The sequence below is a fragment of the Dendropsophus ebraccatus genome, chromosome 1, assembly GCF_027789765.1.
Source record: "Dendropsophus ebraccatus isolate aDenEbr1 chromosome 1, aDenEbr1.pat, whole genome shotgun sequence".
NCBI classification, from domain to species: Eukaryota; Metazoa; Chordata; class Amphibia; order Anura; family Hylidae; genus Dendropsophus; species Dendropsophus ebraccatus.
Genome location: NC_091454.1, coordinates 77,586,106 through 77,609,922, shown reverse-complemented (window position 1 = coordinate 77,609,922; position 23,817 = coordinate 77,586,106). Strand labels below are relative to the sequence as shown.

At 41.1% G+C, this 23,817-nt stretch overlaps 1 protein-coding gene and 1 long non-coding RNA gene across 4 annotated transcripts in view; one reads left to right on the top strand and one right to left on the bottom strand.

Moving 5' to 3' along the window:
- LOC138794919 (uncharacterized) overlaps positions 1-14,452 on the top strand; it is a 47,673-nt gene extending 33,221 nt beyond the window's left edge. The window contains exons 3-5 of the long non-coding RNA XR_011363528.1: positions 2,483-2,659; positions 4,409-4,571; positions 13,962-14,452. This is a non-coding gene — a long non-coding RNA (uncharacterized lncRNA). The remainder of the gene's footprint in view (positions 1-2,482; positions 2,660-4,408; positions 4,572-13,961) is intronic.
- The window catches only part of CFAP54 (cilia and flagella associated protein 54), a 258,255-nt gene continuing 248,291 nt past the window's right edge, over positions 13,854-23,817 (bottom strand). For all 3 annotated transcript variants that reach the window (XM_069973813.1, XM_069973829.1, XM_069973821.1), the window contains exons 66-69: positions 21,824-21,930; positions 20,389-20,560; positions 14,545-14,619; positions 13,854-14,271 (exon numbers count right to left, since the gene is read on the bottom strand). In XM_069973813.1, the coding sequence (XP_069829914.1) occupies positions 14,152-14,271; positions 14,545-14,619; positions 20,389-20,560; positions 21,824-21,930 (474 nt within the window). In that variant the 3' untranslated portion in view covers positions 13,854-14,151. The remainder of the gene's footprint in view (positions 14,272-14,544; positions 14,620-20,388; positions 20,561-21,823; positions 21,931-23,817) is intronic.

The following is a 23,817-nucleotide window of genomic DNA, read 5'->3' as shown; positions in this document are numbered from 1 at the left end:
CAGCTCCGTTTAAAATGACGTCTGTCATTTTGAGTCTAAAAAAACGGATGTCATTTAGCTGTCTTGCCTCCCCTTAGTGCAATGATGGCTGCTGGTACATTATTCTAGTTTGGGTCACTATTTGGCCTTTAGGTGCGGCTTAATTAAAAAGTCCATTGAATTTAATAGTAAAAACGGAGAAAGAACAGTGAAAAAAGAAAAAACATGTGTGAACAACTAATAAAAAAACGGCTGCTGTGTGCATTGGACGTCCGTCTTTCCATTGACTTCAATGCATTGCCATTGCAGTCAGTTAAATCGCGCCAATAACGGACATTATTTTAAATTTCAAAAGCGGACGCCTTTCTCTATTTTTGACGTTGTTAGAACATGCAGTTTTTACGAATGTGGTAAAATGGAGTAAAAGTACTATTATAATTTTAAACGCTGTTAGAGTCTATTTGTTCGAAATTTGTTTTTGCATAAAAACCGCCATCTACATGATAGACAACTAAATCTAGCCTATGCTCTCCTGATCAATGTTTGGGGTGAACTTAACCCCTAGTCATTCATATTTAAATCATATACAAAAGACTGGGTGGACTCATGGGTACCTCTCCAAATCAGAAAAAGATTCAATCAATAAAGCATAGTGTACATTACATTACTTTACATAACCCTTCCATAGACACAATACAGTGCCATAGACTTCTACATATAGTACACCCCCTGCTGGACACGTCATAGGAATTACAATTGATTTGTGACATCGTGGTTTTTACCAGAGTCTGAACCCTGCCTTATCTGCTAAATTAAAGGAAATAGCAGTATATGTGTATTTCCCATAATTAATGTACCTTAGGAATTTGTCTAACATACTATAAGTAATAACATATTAAAAATACTTTTGGCTGAACTTTAAGGTAATAGTTTATTTAAAGCAACTCTGTACCCACAAACTGACCCCCTCCCCCAAACCACTTGTACCTTCGGAAAGCTGCTTTTAATTCAAGATCTGTCCTGGCAGCCCCGTGCCCTATGGGAGTATCTGTGCCCTAACTTTGCACCACCCCTCCGTCCCTCCCTCTTCCTCATTAGGAATGCCACTTGAACATTTTCTCCATGCTGAACATTTGCACAGGTGTCTTAACGATCCAGCCCATGTGCCGGGCTGACACAGCTGATGAATAGGAGGCAATCTACCTGGAGCATTCCTAATGATGAGGAGGGCGGGGAGGAGGAACAGATAAATTGTGCCAGCCTAATGCATACACAATCTAGGCCACTCCCATAGGCTACCATTTTAAAAGTTGTTTTTTAGCACAATAACTGCATCACCTGTCAAACGGACCCCAGGACAGATCTTGGATTAAAAGCAGCTATCTGAAAGTACAAGTGTTTTTTTTGGGTGGGGTTATAAGGTTATAATCAGTCACACAATATAAATTCATAATCACTCACTGTAGGGTGGATTTACCTTGTACTATGTAGTATCAATATAGATATATGTAAAATGAAATTTATTATACTCTTATACTATTTATTAACCTCCCAAGGGGCTTGAACCCATGACTTCAGCTAGGCTCATTGGTCATAGGCCAGACACTTACCACTAGACCATTTAGACATTCTGCCTCCTGCAGTTGATATTGGTAATAATCTATGTCCAGCACTATAAAGCCATATGGGATAGAGATAGTGATCTTGTAAGTCTGGAAAACAGTAGAGAAGCATTTCCACTAAATGTAAAGAACGCTTTTTATGAGGATGTGTATTTTTATTTTATTTTACTCAATCTCCGGTTGAAAGATATGTGTTTTTAGCCAAATGTTTGTTAGTATCAGTGTAATGTGGGATGATGATGTCAGAGGTCACCAGAGAGCAGAAAGCACTTCCGGGTCGTCCATTACTGTTTTACTATAAAAGATTGTTGTTTGTTACCTGTATTATGCCTGATGAAGAGGGGATTGCACCCTCGAAACGCATTGCATCAAATAAAAGCCTGAATTTGACTTCACACCAGTGCCAGGAGTTCTCTTCATTCAGAGAAGGTACAGGGGAACGTGGCCGGTGTTCCAAAAGGGGTGTTTGCGCCAGACAAATCCCACCAACCTCTTCCTTTTACCACTATTGTGATGCTGAAATTCCTGACATAGGTTCTAAGGACTGCATAGGACTGTTTCAGACAAGTGCAGGAGACATCAGCAAAAAGTAAAACTGTAAAAAAATTTGTTAGAAAAATAGAAAATATGAAAACTGACAGCCTAGACAAACTTAAATAAGTAAAATGAGTAGAGATACAAAAAGTAAAGAATGTAATTGTTAACTGTCATATAAGGGCACTTTACCTAATATTCTGAATTCATAGGTCACAGTATGTTTTCTATATTAAGCTGCGTGTTCACACAGGGAAAATATGCTGTGGATGTTCCTCTGTTTTGTGTGAGCAAAATCCACAGTGTTTCTACAGGGAAATCTGGACTGAATCAGTTTTTCTCTGCAGATTCTGACAAGAAGAAAAAGTCAGTGGCCCAGATATACAGGGGGTCTGCAGAAGCGCACCAGAGTGCGAAACAGCTGTCACCTGTGAACCTAATGAACAAACTGATGTCTGTATCTGCTGCAGTGGTTGCTGATGTCCAAGCACTTTGTGGAAGAAGCATATTTTGCACGAATAGTGGTTAGTGCGGCAATATTTCTTATGAAGCATATACTTTGAAATGGACTTTTCAGCAGAGCACACCACATAGGCACTAAGGGGAAGATTTATCAAAATATAAACTGGTGTAAACTGCCCACAGCAAGCCCAACTTTTAGCTCTAGTAAAATGAAAGTGAAGCTGTGTTTGGTTGCTGCAGGCAGTTTACACCAGTTCCATCACACTGCCTGCACCTTAACCTTTTCCTGAAAAGCTGGTTTCTCCTACTAGGTTAACTAAAGCTGTGTCGGTCTGTATCTTGTCTGAAAACAATATAAGGGGTTTCTTGCCTACGTCTGTTAGGTCCTCCAATCAGCTGTTCGGTTCCCGCAATACACACACTACAAAGCCAACTGCTTTGGGCTCTATTCTCAGTGAGGGTATGTGCACACTGCTGAAAAGTGACGGAAACTCCGTCGCCTAATCCGCCGCTCGCGGACTGCGCGCCTCCACCCGTGTCATAGCCTCCATAGAGAATTCCGCGATGGAGTTTCCGTCACAATTACTCAGTGTGCACATACCCTGAAGTTGGAAAACAGATCAGCAGGGGTGCCAGGTATCAGCATCTTGCTGATCAACTATTGCTAGTCTATTCGATCACTTTAACCTAATGTGTATAAGTAGCTTAAATACATAGTTTAACATAAAACACATTGCTTTTTGTTCATTTATTTTTCCAAGTGACACATTTATCCAAGGCATCTGACAATAATTGATGTTAGAACACTTTTCACATAGGCCGTCATGTTCAGTGTTTAACAGACTGGAAAGAGCTTGTAGTTCCTGTTACATTGTGTTCAATGTTCCTGTTTGAAGTGTTAGCTGTCACTGTAATATGTCTTATTGTGACTTATGCTCACCTTCACCATTTATCTTCCAAGTCTACGTACATTGCTAGATATAAACATGGTTCTTTGAGAGATTGGATAGTAAAATCCCTAAATTAACAGACTATATACGTACTTTTAACAAAATTAAATTTCTGAGACCATAATTATTGTGTTAGAATTTTGACCTTCAGGTTGTATTTATAGTCACCTGATCCCTACGATAAAGTTCCTTGTCACATTCATCCTGTTGCCCTGAGTAGAATACATGGAGTACAGGTTTTAGCAGCAGCAGCACTCTCAGTGCATGTAGAAATCACAATGCAAGTCTCCATAAAAGCATGGTGCTCCTCATACAGTCATTCACTGACATGATCCAGCAGACTTTGACTTATTGTACAGTAGCTCAAACATATTTGGTCTTCTACTTTGCAGTCTGAAGGATAAATCCACTAGCTCTCTAGCAGCCAAACATATTGTTACATTGTTACGTAGGCTGAAAAAGGCACATGCCCATCAAGTTTTTTTTTCTGAGATGAATTATACATTTTCCAATGCTAAATTATTTATACCCTCTATACATTGTAAATAGAGAAAGGCCCAGATTTATCAGTAAGTAAAAAAGAAATTGGTGTAAAGGGCCCATAATATAAATTTAGGCCAATATTTTCCTTGTGCTTTTCTCTTCATGCCTGGTAGGTGGGCACGATAAGGTATTACTGGTCACATATGTATTTACTCCAAGAGGATCTTAAGACATAAAGGGGTGGTGTCACAAAGCAAAGAAGGTGAAATCAGATGTGTACCACATTACGTGTACCACATATATGTAAATGAGAACGAATATGCTGTTTATAGTAAAGTAACTTAAATCACTGAACCATTTCTCTTCCCTATACATCAGATTTTTTCCTGGTTTCCTCTCTGAACTGTGACCCTGTTTTTGCACATACTTTCCCACAATCTCCCTTGCTGCATGTCAAATGAAAACCAACTGACAGTACTAATAAGACTGATCATTTCACTGGGATTGAACTGAGCATTGCAAGAAAGTGAATGTCTGGCAGGTAGGTACCAAGGCAATAGGTTATAAAACTAAGCAGCCCATGGGGGATTAGTGAGCATATATGTCCCAAATGATACATTTTAAGAAATGCTTGTAAATTTGGATTATGTTTTATTTAACATAATGCATCACTATAGACCTAGGGGGACATTTATTATGGCTGTTTATAGTTGTGGCCAAAAAGTTCGATTTTGCTCTCATCACTCCAAATGATCTTATTGCAGAAGTTTTAAGGCTTGTCTCTGCTGTTTGGCGTATTGCAGGCGAGATACTTTGTGGAATTTGCGCAGTAATAGATTTCTTCTGGTGACCATGCAGCCCATTTTGTGTTGTGTATCTTGAAAGAACCAGACTGCTAGTTTTCAGAGTGTCCTGTAATTTAGCTGATGTTGTTTGTGGTTTTTTTCTTTGCATCCCAAACAATTTTCCTGGTAATTTCGCTCAAACTTTTTGTTGGTCTACCTGACTTGTTTGGTTTTTACACAGTCACAGGGATTAGAAAATTCATGCCAAGGCGAATTTATTTACAGTGTGATTATTTACACTTTTTGATATCTGCAGCTTCATAAATAAAAAGCAGCCATTTGCAGGGTGTTGAGAGTCAGAGGCGCGTATGGTAGGGGACATGCTAATTTACTTGCCCAGTCTTTTACATAAGCAACAGTAAGGAAGGAGGTTACCATGAGTCAGGTGTTCCTTGTGCTGTGGTTCTCACCTAGGGGCTGCATCTTCTTTCCAAGGGCTCTTGCTCTTGGTTTTTACAGAGCCCCTGATTTTCCATTTGTTAACCCTTTCACGACTTGGGATCATTGATGCCTCAATGCCCAGGTCGTGATTTGACATCAGTTTATGGGATCATAATGATCCCATAAGCTGATGTCCCTCGCTCTGCCCCCTCTCCTATGTCCCCTGCCGCTGTCATAATCTTGTGACAGCGACAGGGGAGAAAGGGGAGGGGGCAGAGCGCACTGCTGCGCGTACTGCCTTGCTTTCTGACCCCCGCCGGGCTCCGTAGCTAGAAACGGGAAGCCTGAATAAAGAATATATTGAATATAGGGAGGTAAGCTAAAAAATAACTTTTATTCATATCATAATAAAATAAATGGTATACAAAAAGTACAATGAATCTATACAATATATACAGTGTGCGTATAGCACTGTCTCTCCAAATCTTAACAATACCTAAGGACCAACGGTAGCTACAATGTGTTGCTATATCCTAGTTGGTCGGTTAAGTAAGTAAGTAGTCCGTACCAGTCAAAGTCTGTTTAAGGAACCATTTAGTCCCAAATGTATCACAGTTTATAATCCAGTGCGTATATGTCTCGAGCAGGTCACTATCTGCTAGGGAAAGCAATCCCATATATATCACAGTGTGTCCTGTCACAAGTACCGTCACATACACCCTACGCGTTTCTGTCACTGTTATCCGTGACATCATCAGGGGTCAGAGGTGCACAAAAAGGAGGTACATGCAAAAAATAATAAATATGTATATGAAGACAGTCAGAGCCCTTCAATTGTTCCAGCCATGATGAGGGTAATGGAAACTTGGCATCTGAGAGGTGGGAAGAGCATGAATTCCGGTGTAGTCATATAAACTCAAATAAACTTTACACAGATATACCAGGTATGATAGTCCAATATAAGGCTATATGGTTAGGGAGACACTCACCCGTCTTCAGTATGTCTCTGGAGATGTGTACCAGTCAGGCTGCAGTGGCAGTCTAACCAGTGGGTCGCGTCTGCAGCCTATTTACCGGGCGCATAGACGCCACGCGTCTTACGTCACAGCACGTGGCGTGCGCGCGCCAAGACATCTGGACCAACCCCCCGCACGCCCAGGGGGCGTGGCGTCCTGACGTGGTTTGAGTGCAGGACGCCGATGCTTGGCTGTGTCGCTGTCCAGGTGCTGAAGCGTAAGGGCGATCACTCACAATGCTGTGAGAGCGCTCAGTATATGAGAGGCTATGTAAGATATGGCAACCCGATGTAGTGTTGTTACCAGTGTACTGATGGATAATCTAACAAGTGGAAAAGCGGAAGTGCATACAGGGGTATAAGAGAATGAATAAAAAAGTGGTATAGAGAGGTGTGGATGATGTCCTAATAGGCTCTCTGTACTGAGGCTAAGGGGGGGGGAAGGAAAGGGGGAGGGGATAGGCTACCTAGATGGGAAGGATAGTGATAGGAGGGATGTAATGGGCCAGCTGCTGGTTCGAATATGCATAATTTGAGGAGCTATTGGTCCCTGATATGCCCTAGCTAGTGGGCCCTAAGCCTATTTGGGGTGGCCGTCCTAAAAAGGACGGTCCCACTCTGGAACCTATCCCTGGTTATCCCTAAATGTCCCTGATAACAGACAAAAGAGGGAGGAAGAGACCAGTCTAGTCTATCTAGAGGGGGGAGTCCACTAGGACCCCACTATCTAAACTCGCGATACTGGCTTGAGGGAGAGGGGGAAGGACAATATAGGAGAGGGAAAGCCGTATGTTTAAATGAAGCATGAAAAGTTTAAAATCTCATTAAGCCCCTGAGGGGACACCGTTTGTAGGGTAAACATCCATTTGGTCTCTTTCTGTAGTAGAAGTTTATCTAAATCCCCTCCTCTCGGTGACGGTTTAATGTTTTCAAGTGCGGTGAAGGTCAAGCCATCCGGGTTGCCAGCATGACATTCATGAAAATGTTTGGCTAGAGGTGTATCTCTATTATTTCTAATATCGCCGATATGTTCCAAAATCCTCTTACGCCAGTCTCTAATGGTTTTACCTACGTATTGCAGGGCGCATGGGCAGGTGGCAAGGTATATAACCCCTTTGCTACTGCAATTAATGAAGGAGTTAATTTTGTATGTGTAATCCCTGTCTCTGCCTCTAAATGTCTTTGTTTTGTTGACATATTGGCAGGCCCTACAATGTCCGCATCTATAGCATCCCTGGCCTTGTGAGGTTTCCAGCCATGTGGGTGAACGTCGTTCTGGTGTGAGGTGGCTCAATGTTTTTTTGTCCCCTATACTTTGTCCTTTTCTGTATGTGATGAGTGGATGGTCACTGAGTGCTTCTTTGAGGTCAAGGTCCAGTAGGATAACCCCCCAGTGTTTTTTTAGGATCTCCCTGATTTCTACAGCTTGATCATCAAAAGTGCCTATGATGCGAAAAGGTCCTGTCTTGTCCTCTCTTGGTTTGGGGGTGAGAAGTAGATCCCTGCTCGTGTGAGTAGCTTCCTGAAATGCCCTTCGTACTGTGTAGTCCGGGTATCCCCTAGTCTTGAATCTCTGTCTGAGGTCATCTGCTTGTGCTTTAAAATCTGAATCTCTGGAGCAGTTTCTCCTGAGATGGAGATATTGTCTCTTAGGTATACCACGTTTGAGTGGTTTGGGATGACAACTCTCCCATCTCAGGAGACTGTTGGTCGCAGTCTCTTTCCTGAAAACCGTCGTCTCCAGTGTGCCACCTGAGGTCTTTGTTATTCTTACATCTAGAAAGGGCAGGGACTGGTTGTTTGTTTCAAAAGTAAAACTCAGACCAATATGATTCGTGTTTAACGAATCTATGTACCGAGATTGGGCCGATCCTGTCCATAGGACAAAAATGTCGTCTATATATCTCGACCAAAATAAAACCTTGTCCGAAAAGAATTCCCGTTCATCACTTAAGGCGATGGTGGCCTCCCACCAGCCCAGGAGCAAATTGGCTTATGTGGGCGCACATGGGCTACCCATGGCTGTGCCCCTGAGCTGGTGGTAATACCTTCCGTCGAATACGAAGAAGTTTTTGGTTAGTATGAATTCTAGAAGTTTAAGTACGAATTGGTTGCGGGCTTGCATGTGTGTACCCCTCGTGGATAAGTAGTAAGCGGTGGCTACCATGCCCCATTGGTGCGGGATAGATGAGTACAATGCTTCTACATCAATGCTACCCAGTAAAACTTTGGGTTCAACTGTGATATCTTCCAGCTTTCTGAGGAGGTCCATGGTGTCGCGAGTGTATGAAGGTAATGTTAATACAAATTCCCGTAGTACCTTATCCACATAAGTGCCGATGTTGTGTGAAATGCTACCAATCCCAGATACTATTGGGCGTCCCTTCAGTGGTGTTGTTCCCTTATGTACCTTGGGCAGTGAGTAAAATGTAGCAGTTGTCGGTGTCTTAGGATAGAGGAAGAGAAATTCATTGTCATCAATAAGCCCCTCACCTTTTGCTTCCAAGGGAATTTCTTTCAGTTCCCGCTTGTAGATTTCAGTTGGATTGGAGGATAGAATTTCATATGTATGCTTATCGTTGAGGACTTTCATGCACATCTTAGTGTAGTCACCTCTGTCCATGATGACAATGTTCCCCCCTTTGTCCGCTGCTTTTATGATAATTCCAGAGTTATTCTGGAGTTCCCTCAATGCACTGCGTTCGATGGGCGTCAAGTTATGGGGGTGTTGATTGAGTTCCAATCCCATTAAAGGGGTAGTCCACCCAAAAAATTTTTCTTTCAAATCAACTGGTGCCATAAAGTGCCAGAGATTTGTAATTCACTTCTATTAAAAAATCTTAAGTCTTCCAGTACTTATCAGCTGCTGTATGCCCAACAGGAAGTTGTATTATTTCCAGTCTGGAGAGCAGGGGAGGTGTTCTATGGGGATTTGCTGCTGCTTTGGACAGTTCCTGACATGGACAGAGGAGGCAACAAAGAGCACTGGGTCAGACAGGAAAGAAAACACCACTTCCTGCTGGACACACAGCAGCTGATAAGTACTGGAAGACTTAAGATTTTTTAATAGAAGTGAATTACAAATCTCTGGCACTTTATGGCACCAGTTGATTTGAAAGAAAATTTTTTTTGGTGGACTACCCCTTTAAGTCTCTTGTGACCAGGTCCAAAAAAGACCTCTATACATGAGATGTCCCCGATAGGTGGGAATCTAGTACTTTTGGGCTTACAGTCAGTGAAGGGGCCTTGTCCTCTGGGTCTGATGTTACTGTCTAGTAATCCTGTAAGGTCCCTGATTGCTGGTAGGTCCTCCATTGAGATACTTAGCTCAAGGCATTCCCTTCTGTCTTTGGTTTTAAACAGTTTGTGCCAGAGATGTGCTCCAGAGATTCAGATTTTAAAGCACAAGCAGATGAGAGATTCAAGACTAGGGGATACCCGGACTACACACTACGAAGGGCATTTCAGGAAGCTACTCACACGAGCAGGGATCTACTTCTCACCCCCAAACCAAGAGAGGACAAGACAGGACCTTTTCGCATCATAGGCACTTTTGATGATCAAGCTGTAGAAATCAGGGAGATCCTAAAAAAACACTGGGGGGTTCTGGCTGGAAACCTCACAAGGCCAGGGATGCTATAGATGCGGACATTGTAGGGCCTGCCAATATGTCAACAAAACAAAGACATTTAGAGGCAGAGACAGGGATTACACATACAAAATTAACTCCTTCATTAATTGCAGTAGCAAAGGGGTTATATACCTTGCCACCTGCCCATGCGCCCTGCAATACGTAGGTAAAACCATTAGAGACTGGCGTAAGAGGATTTTGGAACATATCGGCGATATTAGAAATAATAGAGATACACCTCTAGCCAAACATTTTCATGAATGTCATGCTGGCAACCCGGATGGCTTGACCTTCACCGCACTTGAAAACATTAAACCGTCACCGAGAGGAGGGGATTTAGATAAACTTCTACTACAGAAAGAGACCAAATGGATGTTTACCCTACAAACGGTGTCCCCTCAGGGGCTTAATGAGATTTTAAACTTCTCATGCTTCATTTAAACATACGGCTTTCCCTCTCCTATATTGTCCTTCCCCCTCTCCCTCAAGCCAGTATCGCGAGTTTAGATAGTGGGGTCCTAGTGGACTCCCCCTCTAGATAGACTAGACTGGTCTCTTCCTCCCTCTTTTGTCTGTTATCAGGGACATTTAGGGATAACCAGGGATAGGTTCCAGAGTGGGACCGTCCTTTTTAGGACGGCCACCCCACATAGGCTTAGGGCCCACTAGCTAGGGCATATCAGGGACCAATAGCTCCTCAAATTATGCACATTCGAACCAGCAGCTGGCCCATTACATCCCTCCTATCACTATCCTTCCCATCTAGGTAGCCCTCCCCCCTTGTCCTAATAGGCTCTCTGTACTGAGGCTATCATCCACACCCCTCTATACCACTTTTTTATTCATTCTCTTATACCCCTGTATGCACTTCCGCTTTTCCACTTGTTAGATTATCCATCAGTACACTGGTAACAACTTTACATCGGGTTACCATATCTTACATAGCCTCTCATATACTGAGCGCTCTCACAGCATTGTGAGTGATCGCCCTTACGCTTCAGCACCTGGACAGCGACACAGCCAAGCATCGGCGTCCTGCACTCAAACCACGTCAGGACGCCACGCCCCCTGAGCGTGCGGGGGGTTGGTACAGATGTCTTGGCGCGCGCACGCCACGTGCTGTGACGTCAGATGCGCGGCGTCTATGCGGCCAGTAAATAGGCTGCAGACGCGACCCACTGGTTAGACTGCCACTGCAGCCTGACTGGTACACATCTCCAGAGACATACTGAAGACAGGTGAGTGTCTCCCTAACCATATAGCCTTATATTGGACTATCATACCTGGTATATCTGTGTAAGGTTTATTTGCTTCTCACAGGGAGGCCAACTTTGGGAACACAGCTATTCCTCACTGCCACCTATCATGACCCTGCAGAATTGTAAGTAGAACTGGGCTCCATCACACATGGACACATAATGTATTTACAGTCATTTACAATATACATTATCATTTTACTAAGGTCTACACACAAGCCAATGACGCTCCAGGACACTCTGCATTGGGGTCTTACAGTGTGGGTACAGTGAGTACACCGGAATTCATGCTCTTCCCACCTCTCAGATGCCAAGTTTCCATTACCCTCATCATGGCTGGAACAATTGAAGGGCTCTGACTGTCTTCATATACATATTTATTATTTTTTGCATGTACCTCCTTTTTGTGCACCTCTGACCCCTGATGATGTCACGGATAACAGTGACAGAAACGCGTAGGATGTATGTGACGGTACTTGTGGTGACAGGACACACTGTGATATATATGGGATTGCTTTCCCTAGCAGATAGTGACCTGCTCGACACATATACGCACTGGATTATAAACTGTGATACATTTGGGACTAAACGGTTCCTTAAACAGACTTTGACTGGTACGGACTACTTACTTACTTTACCGACCAATTAGGATATAGCAACACATTGTAGCTACCGTTGGTCCTTAGGTATTGTTAAGATTTGGAGAGACAGTGCTATACGCACACTGTATATATTGTATAGATTCATTGTACTTTTTGTATACCATTTATTTTATTATGATATGAATAAAAGTTATTTTTTAGCTTACCTCCCTATATTCTCAAAAATTTTAGGCGCAAAACAAAACTCAAATAATCCTGCAGTACTAATTTCTAAGCATTACATTTACAAGTTAAGTTTTACATCAATTTTTTGATAATGGGCAATAACAGCCTAGCAAATGTCAATTCACAGAACAGTTTCACAAAGACCCAGAATCAGTAATCCAGGAATTACAATACACAACAAATAAAAAAATCAGTTATGGTCAATGCAACTAATCTGAAATCAATATCCCCAAGTCATTGTACCTGGTTCAGACTGTACTAATTACCTAGCTATTAATAATGTAATCTACCATTTTTGCTGCTCTGCAAAACCACAGAGCTCATTATTTCTCAATGTCCCTTAATCACAGAAACAGGTGAATTTGATGCATGTCTTAAAATCTGCACTGTAAGACATTTTGTCTGTAAGTAGAAATTAAACAGTGCAATCAATAATTAACATTTTGCATGTAATTAGTTATATTTATTAGGTAAATTGCCTCATTTGAAGGCAACTTAAGGGAGAAGTCCAGGCAGGGAGATTTTTTTCAAAAGTGCCAGGGGAGGATGAAAAAAATTAAAACGCACTTACTTCCCTGCCGGATCATGCACTGGCGGCCGCAAACTGCTGCTGCATTACCCAGCCTCTTCCTGTGACCACATTACCGCCACCAACTTGCTGAGCAGGCATGAAACTCCACATCCCAGGTCCTCTCTCTAAGAAGCGGCCAGGGACCAGAGCAGTGGTATGCGGCCACCAACACTGGACCCGGGGAGGTAAGTGCATGTTATTTTTTTTTATCCGCCCACTCCCCTGGTACTTTTGAAAAAAATCTCCCTGTCTGGACTTCTCCTTGAATAAGTCATTTATGAATCAAATTTTATTACTAGAGATAAGCGAACCAGGTTCAGGTTCGAGTCCATCTGAACCCGAACTTTCGGCATTTTATTAGCGGTGGCTGCTGAACTTGGATAAAGCCCTAAGGCTATGTGGAAAACATGGATATAGTCATTGGCTGTATCCATGTTTTCCAGACAACCTTAGGGCTTTATCTAAGTTCAGCAGCCCCTGCTAATCAAATGCCGGCCGTTGGGGTTCAGGTGGTCTTGAACCCGAACCCGGTTCGCTCATCTCTATTTATTACATGAAATGTAGACCACTGGGGTCAGTGGAATAGTGAGTCCTTCTCCAAAATCTTATATTGGAAGCAGAGAAAAGAGACAGGCAACAGGGCAAGTTACCATGTCAGTTTTACGATAAAGAAATTATTTCAAAACGATCATTTCAAAAAACGATGCACCGCACATTTAAAAAAAAAATACATTATATAATAAAATGAAAGAAGCCAATAACAAGTACAAGTTGTAATGTAAAAAATAAGCCCCCATACAACTTGGTCAGTAGAAAAATGAAAAGCTTAGGGTCCAGATTTATCAAACCGGTGTAAACCGACCACAGCAACCAATCCCTGCTTGGTTTTCAGCTCTTTTAAAATGGAAGCTGAGCAGTGATTACCTACAGTATAAAAAGTGGTTTAAGGAATGACATGGCTCTCCCAGCAAACAGCTGATTTTTATGCAGGATGCTGTGGCTGCTGAATGAGAAATGTAATGTTACATACAGGTACTTCAGATGAATTCTCATCTATGTAGTACCAGGCCCACTTGAATCCCCCATAATTGGAACTACTTGTATAGAGCAGCATTCTGATTCTGGCTAATTGCTCTATAAGACGAGATCCCCTTTGATGTTCATATGCCCTAAACGGACATATAGAAAGTTGTTGCCTTCATAAGACAAACCCTTTAAGTGTATGCTAGATATTTGGGTGATGTTATGTCAAATGTTTTTCCTTAAAATAGGCAAACTAATATTCATTGTATGGGTATATTATGAAATAATAGTGAACATTTTAAGTCAGAACACCACAGAAGAACAAGTTAGATCTTAACAGTTCTTTATAATAGCTGTTTATAGTACATTCTTCTCATTTCAGAAACTACAGGGAAGCAAAGAGATTGATTTTCTGAGACTTTTTCCCATGGGCGATGCAATAAAATATTGTAGAAAGTTGCAGGAAAAGATATAAGAAATGGTTTGAATAAGAATTAGTAAACTCGGTGCATGCGATGTGTCGGATAGAAATATATTTGTGAGTGATAAAACAATAAGTATGAATTGATTGTTCAGGTGAGCTGTGACAGTGTCCAATCTAGCAGGCTTCCCTTCATTAACATACAGCCGTGAGTCAGGTCAAAGACTCTCTCCAGCCTGATTAATGATGGCAAAGTGATGTCAAATGGAGCCTGTGAAAAGAAGGAAATTATAGCTGTGAGAGATTCATTTTTCTTGTCATAGGCAAGCATCACATCCATTTTCGCACTTAAGAAGATTAATATCATAAAGCAAAACTGTGCTGCAATATCCACCAAATGGAGAGGAGCAGACACACAGACTATGTAAATGTAACATAAACACTGAATAAACAGAACAAATTATGGAAAATTAATCATTTACAATTGTTTTATCTTGTGATGTGGATATTCAGTGCTAAAGACAAATATATACTGGATGCTAACCTGAGTAATTGGCTGGGGATCCGGATCGGTAGACAGCAAGGCTTGTGCTTCAGAACAACACTGCAGGACCATTGCCTTTAATTTAAAAAAAAAAAAAAACACAATGGGGATGTATTGTGGCTGATTGTTTTACTTAAAGGACATTAAAAGTAAAGATTACATTGTAAAAACAATCACTACTTAAAGTCTTCCTCCCTTTTAAAAGTTAATATAAGCCATAGAAAAACTTTGTTAATGTATCCCGGATTGCCATATACTTTATCGCTGGGTTCATATATTCAGTAAACAAAGGCTCTGTTCATGTTTATACTGCCTATGCATGCAGACACATATTCAGAGTATCCTTGCAACAAGCACAATACTGACTTCAGTCAGTGCTTTGGAGCAAGAACCTCAGTATTTTGGAATGTTTTTTGGACCCATTATCCAACCAAAAGACTAAGGCCTTATTTACACATCAGTATTTTTCATCTGTTTTTAGGCACCATAAAGTACGGAATCCATTACAACCCATTATTTTCAATGGTGCTATTCATACATGCAGTTAATTTGTGGATCCGCAATCCATGCCCGGAAAAAATAGGACATGTTGTAATACAGTCCGTGACTATGGAACGGACACCCCAAAGAAGTCTATGGAGAATGCAAAATATGCAATCCGCAAAACCATTCATATTATCGATCCGTTTTTTTATGACATCACCATGCTCCTCCTCCTGCCAGAAATATCCTGCCTGATAGAAAGGACTATAAAATGGCCCCCTGACAAACATGTGACCTAGTGACATCATTTTTGCCATCCCCTCTTTTTTCTTCACTACACCTTTTTTTGCGGATGCGCAAAAAAACAGATTACAATACAGAAGACACTACAGATGCGATATGGACAATCATATGGTGGGCAATGAACTATAGTGTGTAGTGAAGTACAATTGGTATTTCTTCACTCCCAGTTCATTAATACATCTAACTATACATACAATATTGCTGTATCAGTTGCCAATTCCAATGAGTCTAGAAACAGTTTATACTATCATGGAATTTTTTTGGAATTTTATGGTGTCTACATAAGCATGTAACTTGTAAATTGGAGAGGTATGCTGGGAAGAGTAAAAATCCATATAAAATATGGTGAACTAGGTTGTAATATCATGATTAGAACATGAGCATCCCTTATCTTGCAAAATAGTTGAGGATTGCATGTTTTGATGGACTATATAGGTTATAGGTTACTAGATTGAATGCCAAGTTCACATGCCATTTGTTTAATAACGAAGATTCTAGAAGATTGTTGTCCCATAGGTAGCCATGTTTTCCTATTTCGTTCTGCCGCCAGAGCAGTCTGGCTGTGGTTTAACCCTCCGCTCCCCATAGAGAACACAGGAATGCTCGGCTGAGCAGTCAGGAGAGATAATCATTGATAACTGGCCGACAGTTATTTAAGGTGTATGCCCCCCTTAAGTCTTTTTGTTCACTTGTTTCCATTCTCTTTAACCCCTTAACGACAAAGGGCGTATAGGTACGCCCTATTGCCGGTAAGGGCGTTCAGAGCGGGGCCACTAATACAGTAATCAGATGCAGCTGTCAAACATGACAGCTGCATCCGATTACCGGATCCAGCGTCTCCCTGGTGTCTAGTGGCGGAGATCGCTTCTCCGGGATGTTATCCCGGAGGAGAGATCTCCGTTTCTGAAGCCGGCCGGGGACCGCTCCAAGATGGCGCCGTCCCCGACTCGGCACTCGTTTATTTCCGGCTGCAGCAGCCGAAAGCAAACGAGTGCCGATCTCATGGATCTCTGCAGCATATCTCTCAATGAGAGATCAAAGTGTATATACTAGAAGTCCCCTAGGGGGGCTTCTAGTATATGTGTAAAAAAAAAATATATAGTGTTGTTGTCAATAAAAAGCCCCCTCCCCTAATAAAAGTCTGAATCACCCCCCTTTTCCCAGGTTATAAATAAAAGTAAACAAATAAATAAATAAACATGTTTGCTATCGCCGCGTGCGCAATCGCCCGAACTATTAATTAATCACATTCCTGATCTCGTACGGTGAACGGCAAAAGCGCAAAAAAATCCCAAAGTGCAAAATTGTGCATTTTTGGTCGCATCAAATCCAGAAAAATTGTAATAAAAAGCGATCAAAAAGTCGTATATGCGCAATCAAGGTACCGATAGAAAGAACACATCATGGCGCAAAGAATGACACCTGACACAGCCCCATAGACCAAAGGATAAAAGCGCTATAAGCCTGGGAATGGAGCGGTTTTAAGTGACGTATATTTGTTGACAATGGTTTGAATTTTTTACAGGTCATCCGATACAATATAAGTTATACATGTTGCATATCGTTGTAATCGTAATGACTTGAGGAACGTGCATAACAAGTCAATTTTACCCCAGGGCGAATGGCGTAAAAACACATTACCCCCAAATAAACAAAATGCGTTTATTTTTTTCAATTTCACCACACTTTGAATTTTTATCTGGTTCCGCAGTGTACTTTATGCAAAAATTCAGCCTGTCATTGCAAAGTACAATTAGTGACGCATAAAATAAGGGCTCATGTGGGTTTCTAGGTGGAAAAATGCAAGTGCTATGGCCTTTGATGCACAAGGAGGAAAAAACGAAAACGCGAAATTGGCTCTGTCCTTAAGGGGTTAAATAGGAAATAAAAGACTGAAAACAGTCGCGTAGGTATACTTTAGTTGTGTCCCACAGAGTCAGTTTATTTTCAAACTCAGTGGGATCTTGCAAGAACATCTGTAATTGGTCTGATATGCCATTATTAGGATTTAAAATTGTTAAACAAAATGGCTTCATCTTTTAACTACATTCACGAGAATGATGGTTGACTTCAGAGAGATCAACCAAAGCACACGGAGATACCATCATGTGTTTTTTTAATGTCAGTGAACCTAGGAACTTTGCTCCCTGGGAAATCAAATATGCAAAAATACCATCACATGTTTCTCAATGTTAGTGAGCTAGCCAGACCTTCTACGGGGGAGGAACAACCAAGCAGAGGGGGATCTCCATTCAAGGAAACCCCCTTCCAAGAAGCCAAAATAAAAAAAATGACAGGACTTGCGAAAGATATCCATCCACAGACAGCTTTTTCAGGGTATTTGCCCCTCATAAGTGCGGAGTAGGATTCTGACTACTGGGAGCAAAACCTAGTAAATGCATTCAAAAAAATGATGGTTGACCAGGGAGATCAGCCAGAACACTGCAAATATCCCAAAACAATTGTCTATGGATGGATAACTTGTTGGGGTATTTTGCAAGTCCTGTCATTTTTTGATTGTAGCTTGTTGGAAGGTGGTTTCCTTGACTGGAGACCCCCCTTGGCATGGTTGTTCCTTCCTGGAGGAAGGTGTGACGACTAGCTCACGGACGTTGAGAAACATGTGATGGTGTCTTTGCAGTATTTTTGCATATTCAACTTTCAACTACAGACCTAGACCTGTAACTAGAGACTTAGTTATACAGGACATATCTAGGGACACTAGACTCAGGTTACCTAAAGTTTGTCTCTAAGTAGTGTTGAGCAAACTTGCTGAACTTTTGGGCCTGGCTGCACCCGAATGCTTAGCATTTGACACTCGTTGCCAGGAAAACATGGATCCAGTCTAAGGCTGTAGCCATGTTTTCTTCAATTACCTAGGGCTGCATCCAACTTTTTCTTCGGCCGAACCAAAACATACAGCAAGTTCACTCAACACACTGATAAATAAGTTCTGGACATGGGGTAAAAGTGTGTATAAACATCCAGTCAGCCTACCTAAGATAAAATCTTTTGTAACGTATATAGGGTGGGATTATGGGCAGGAGAAGTAATATAGCCTATATATAGTCTAGGGATAGATTAAAAAGCATATTAAGGTCCCCCGCATATTTACAGCGCAATTGAATGAATTGGTGGGTGGGATGGAATATACAGTACTAATAATTCATAGGGATTGTCAATAAAAGCATAAAAAACATAGCGACCTTCTGCATCCACTTTAACCCTTTCCACTTCCTATTTAAGAGATTTATGTATTAAAAGAGATACTCCTCTAGAATACGGGGAGCAATAGGAATGTATTGCCCATCGTACCCATGGTTTGCACAGCCAAGTGATCTTATCAGAGGTTAAATGTGGTTCTTAAAGACAGCTTCGCCTTGGTCTAGACAGGATGCAAGTTTTTTCTCCTCTCAGAGTTGTCCAGGCCTGGACACTCCACCTACATCAGGCTGATCGTTATCTATTTGTTTCTTCTTCTTTCACGTTATTATGTACTAGTGTAATGACTACATGTTCATCTCTTAGCATGTTGTCAGACTCGGTAGGCAGAAACAGTACGAGACAGTGGGCCCTGAAGCTGACCCTACCTACTTGCCGCAAACGACCCTAAGCGGTCCTGGACAACTACGGTTCCGGTCCCTATACTGATGTAAACTTCTGGAAAACTTAAATAAACTAAGAGTTAACATAAATGTGGTTCTTAAAGACACAGTAAGGGGAATTTATCAATGCTTGAGAAAGAAGCAATCTTCGAAATGTTGCAGATGTGGATCTCTTCAGCCAACACTCCTTTTTTTACATTTTATTTTAAATTATCATAGTAACAAAGGAAAAACTTCCGAGCATGTACCATTTCAATACATACATTATAATATAAACAACCAATTCGGCCAACACTAATGCGTAAGTGCAGCTGGTAGCACTGGTGGTGATTGGTGTTCAAGTCAGATTGTATTGCAAAGAGAAAATTATATAAAAAAAGTGGATTAAGTGAAGTTTTTGTGGTAAAGGTATGGTTTTGCTTTATTGGAATTTATCAATGCTTTCACAGAAAGCCAGTGTAAAAAAGGAAAAACTTTCCCAGTGTTTTGCACAATTTTTGTACAAAACACTGAAAAAAGGCTATGTTCTCACAATGTTTTTTTAGCTCCATTTAAAATTACATCTGTCATTTTGAGTCTAAAATAACGGATGTCATTTAGCAGCCTGGCTGTTGGTACATTGTTCTAGTTTGGGATTACTAATTGGCCTTTGGGTGTGGTTTAATTGAAAAGTCCATTGAATTTAATAGTAAAAACGAAGAAAGAACGGTGACAAAAGAACACTGTGTGTGAACAACTAACAAAAACGTCCGCTGTTAGCAAAAGACGTCTGAAAATAATGATCATGTTCAATATTTTGACGTCTGCTGTAAAAACGCTCGTCTGTAGCCAAAGTCATAAATTTTTGAGCAAATAATACTCACTGGTATTTTTCTTGCTTTGGTGCACATAAGACTAAATAGTGGGCAAATATATGGAAAACCAATTTAGAACTAGAAAATGGACACATTTAGAAGCTTTGCTGATGAATGTCAAATCAATCGGAAAAAAAATATGCAATAGAATAAACTATCCTTGTAGTTTTCTCAAGATGGAATTCTATTCAACATATTCACCATCAATACAAAAAAGAAAAAATTATGTTAAAGAAACTGAAAAATGAAGGACAATTCCAGTCATAAGTTTATATGTGTTATTTTGCAGCTCAAGAAAGTACATTATATTGCCACACATCATGTTATCTCATGTTATATGGCCAGACTCAATGGGAGTCAGTAAATATGATTTACAAATATCCTAGATAAGCAGAAACATGAAAAGTGTATCTATTGCCATGACATGCAATTTAAAAGACTGATACATAGATCCCTGGCCTGTCACCAGATACTGATGTGTTTCTTCCTGCATCCGAGTGTGACAGCCAAGCTACTAATACTAATGCTTATCAATGTGTTCCCATCTATCAGAGCCACCCACATAAATTACCCTGCTGATTGTGAGCTGTCTGCTTTACCTGCACTTCTTCTGTGATCTTCAATGCTTTCACATCAGGTTTACTTGTAGTCATCTGAGAAGATCGTCTTTGTTTTTCACTACTGCCCGGGATAGAGGTATCACTCACATTATGCATAGAGATTTCTGCCTTCTGTCTCACGTTACAAAGCTTCTCTTGTAATGAGAGGACACTGATAAAAAAAAAGATAAAACCGTCATCTCTAGTTGTCAGGTTTAATCATGGGACAAACTCTACAAAACACAAGTTATTTAATAGCACACACTGAAAATATCTAACACAAATCATTGCCACCCCCTAAACCCTTTTTTGTGGGTTACTACAGTGAGTTTCACAGCACCGGTCTACGTTGCCTTTTTCATGAGAAGACTGCACAGTAGGCAACATGTGAGCAACACAGCAGCTTGCTGATAGTTGCCACCAGGCAGCTATTGGCCTATAGCATAAAATTGTTTACAACACCACATGGTAGGGCATAGAGGTAGAAACATTGTGATTCATGCGTGTATGTCACAAACTAGTGGTTAAGGCCGAGTTCACATGCTGTAAAAACAGCGGCCATTCTGTGACATGGCAGTGTCACAGAACGGCCGCTGTCTGTGATGTTCAGCTGTCCAGTACTGCAGTACTGGCTGGATGAGCATCACTTCATTTTAATTGGAATGCTGGCACATTCGGGTGTGTCCGCATTCAAGCCATACTTACATTGTGTGCACTGCTTATTTTGTGCGGCCGCTATACTGCTACCAAATATTAATTATTAATTGTTAATTCAAGTGTGTCTTAGGGTACTATTAGACGGGCCGATAAGGGCCCGATAACAACTGTAAACGAGCACTGATCCGCTAGATTGGTTTTAATGTTATGATTGAATGGTTTACTAAAAAAGAAAGAAATATATTATAATTGGAGACTAAATGTAGCTTCTCGTCCCCATGAATAAATTGGAGAACCTGTAGAGTATTACATAATGTGCATAACATGGTAAAGATTTACCTAGGCCAAGTACTGATACAACATAAGTATTATGTATTGGTACTATTAGTGTCTGCTGATTAATCTTTTGCCCACTTTGTGATTCATGGTCAACGCAGAATTCCTCTTACAGGTTCTTCTTACAGGAGAAAATTAATAACTGAAATGTAAGCTTAAATTGTAATGTGACAAAAAGATAGTAAAAAAGGCCATGCACAGCACTTAGGCAAAAAGGCAGACATCTGGACTGTTAGTCCCATTGCCAGCGTGCACTAATGTGTTAACGGCAGAGCTGTGTTGGCAGTGTATCAGGACAACGAGCATGTAAATACTGGTCCTGGTATGGTATGATACATTAAATGTAGGTTGTTCAGAATCTGTGATGTAAAATGCAACTAGTAACACTGATAAGCAACATCTAAGATTTACAGTATAGACATAAAAACAATAATGTACTTACTTTGTCAAAGAAATCCAAAGATAGCCACAGACGACAGCGGAAGGATCACACTTTCTTGGGTCTTTAACATCAAGATTCTGCTTGTTGTAGGCATACATTAGCAATACCTAAAATATAAATGCAAAAAGTGCATTGTAAATAATATGCATGTAATTGGTAAAATTGTTCACTCATCATATACTTTATTCGATCTAGGTTATGTAGGGGGTGATCATTTTACACAAGGTACAAATTATGCCAGGCAAACAGAGAACTAAATGTAGGGAACATACAGTGGTCCCTTAATTTAATGAGACTCTGTCAGTAGGTTTATGCTGTTTAAAGTGACTGTACCATCAGGCCCGGGCTGAATCAATGGAGCCGTATCATAGAGGGGCGGGGGGTTCCTCCCACTGGGGGTGGGTCGCCTGCCTCCAGTACTTCAGTCTGGGCCTGATTGTACATTTACTTTAAGCTGAACAGAATGATGTATCACATTGTTCTGTGCAGCTGATTTGGAGCTATCCCCTTGAATAACAACAACTTTGAGCATGGCAAACTAGTCCTCTCCATTGTGTGTGTCTGTGTGTGCTTAGTCCTGGATATTCATGAGCACCAGCACACTCAGACCACCGGCTGCTTATTGGCAGTTGTCTATACTATATATAAAGGCAGCCCACAAAGCCCATTTTCCTGCAGAGAGAACAGCTGAACATATATAATGTACATTATACACTGATCTGTCATTTCTGTCACTAGTTTATGCTGCCCTCATTTAAAGGGGTTGTCCAGTGGGAAAATTTTTTTCAAATGAACTGGTGTCAGAAAGTTACATATATTTGTAATTTATTTCTATTTAAAAATCTAGTTTTTCCATACGTATAAGCTACTATATGCCCTGCAGGAAGTGTTGTTTTATTTACATTCATACACAGTGCTCTCTGCTGACATCTCTGGCTGAGACAGGAACTGTCCTGAGCAGGAGAGGTTTTCTATGGGGATTTGCTACTGCTCTAGACAGTTCCTGACTTGGCCAGAGGTGTCAGCAGAGAGCACTGTTTCTGAATAAATAAAACAACATTTTCTGCAGGATATATAGTAGCTTATAAGCATTGGAAGACTTGAGATTTTTAAATAGAAATAAATTACAAATCTATATAACTTTTGATTTGAAAGATTTTTTTTTTTTTTTTTTGCTGGACCGCGCCTTTAAGGCAGCATGAACCTAGTGACAGATTCTCTTTAAAAAAAAATTGCCAGATAAAGGGGTATTCCTATAAACTAAACTTTTCTTAGGTGATGGGAAATGCGAATGAAAGCAACTTTGCAAATGATTTTTATTAGCAAAATTGCTTTTTTTTCAACTTTGGTCCTTTTTTTCTTGCTATCATGTTGACAGTAGTTGCCTAGGATCCAGACCACCACTATCAGCTATCAGAGCAGTGGCCAGTAGTGATGGAACTGGTGGGCTAGGGCTGGTAAGTATGTTGTTACCACTTTTATGTCTCCCTCTGATATCCCACATGTCTCCAGGGCTTGTATTGCTACAACCAGGCTCACATCTACATCGGAGGCACATTTCAGGGCTTCTGCTGAAGATACCATTCAGCAGCAGCAAACAGAACTGACTGGTTAGCTGCATGACACGAACAAAGCCTGAAAGACCCCATTGACTTAAAGTGACACTGTCACCTCCTTTGTGCATTCTGAAATCTCTACACAGGTGTAAATGATAAATTTAGCGTTTTTCATACCTTATTTCATATCATAGATCATGGTGTTTGTTCAAGTAAAAAGTGCCCTTTTATCAACGGCAGATTGTAATAAGTGGGCGTGGCCTCAGCGCCACTTAGCCCCGTCCACAACACCACAGTTGGCCCCGCCCCCTCGCCGGCCATTGGAACAGGCTGGCCGAAAGGTCTAGACCCAACGGTGCCGTTGTGGGTGGGGCTAAGTGGCGCTAGTGCCGCGAGGCCACGCCCACTTATTACAATCTGCAGTTGATAAAAGGACAC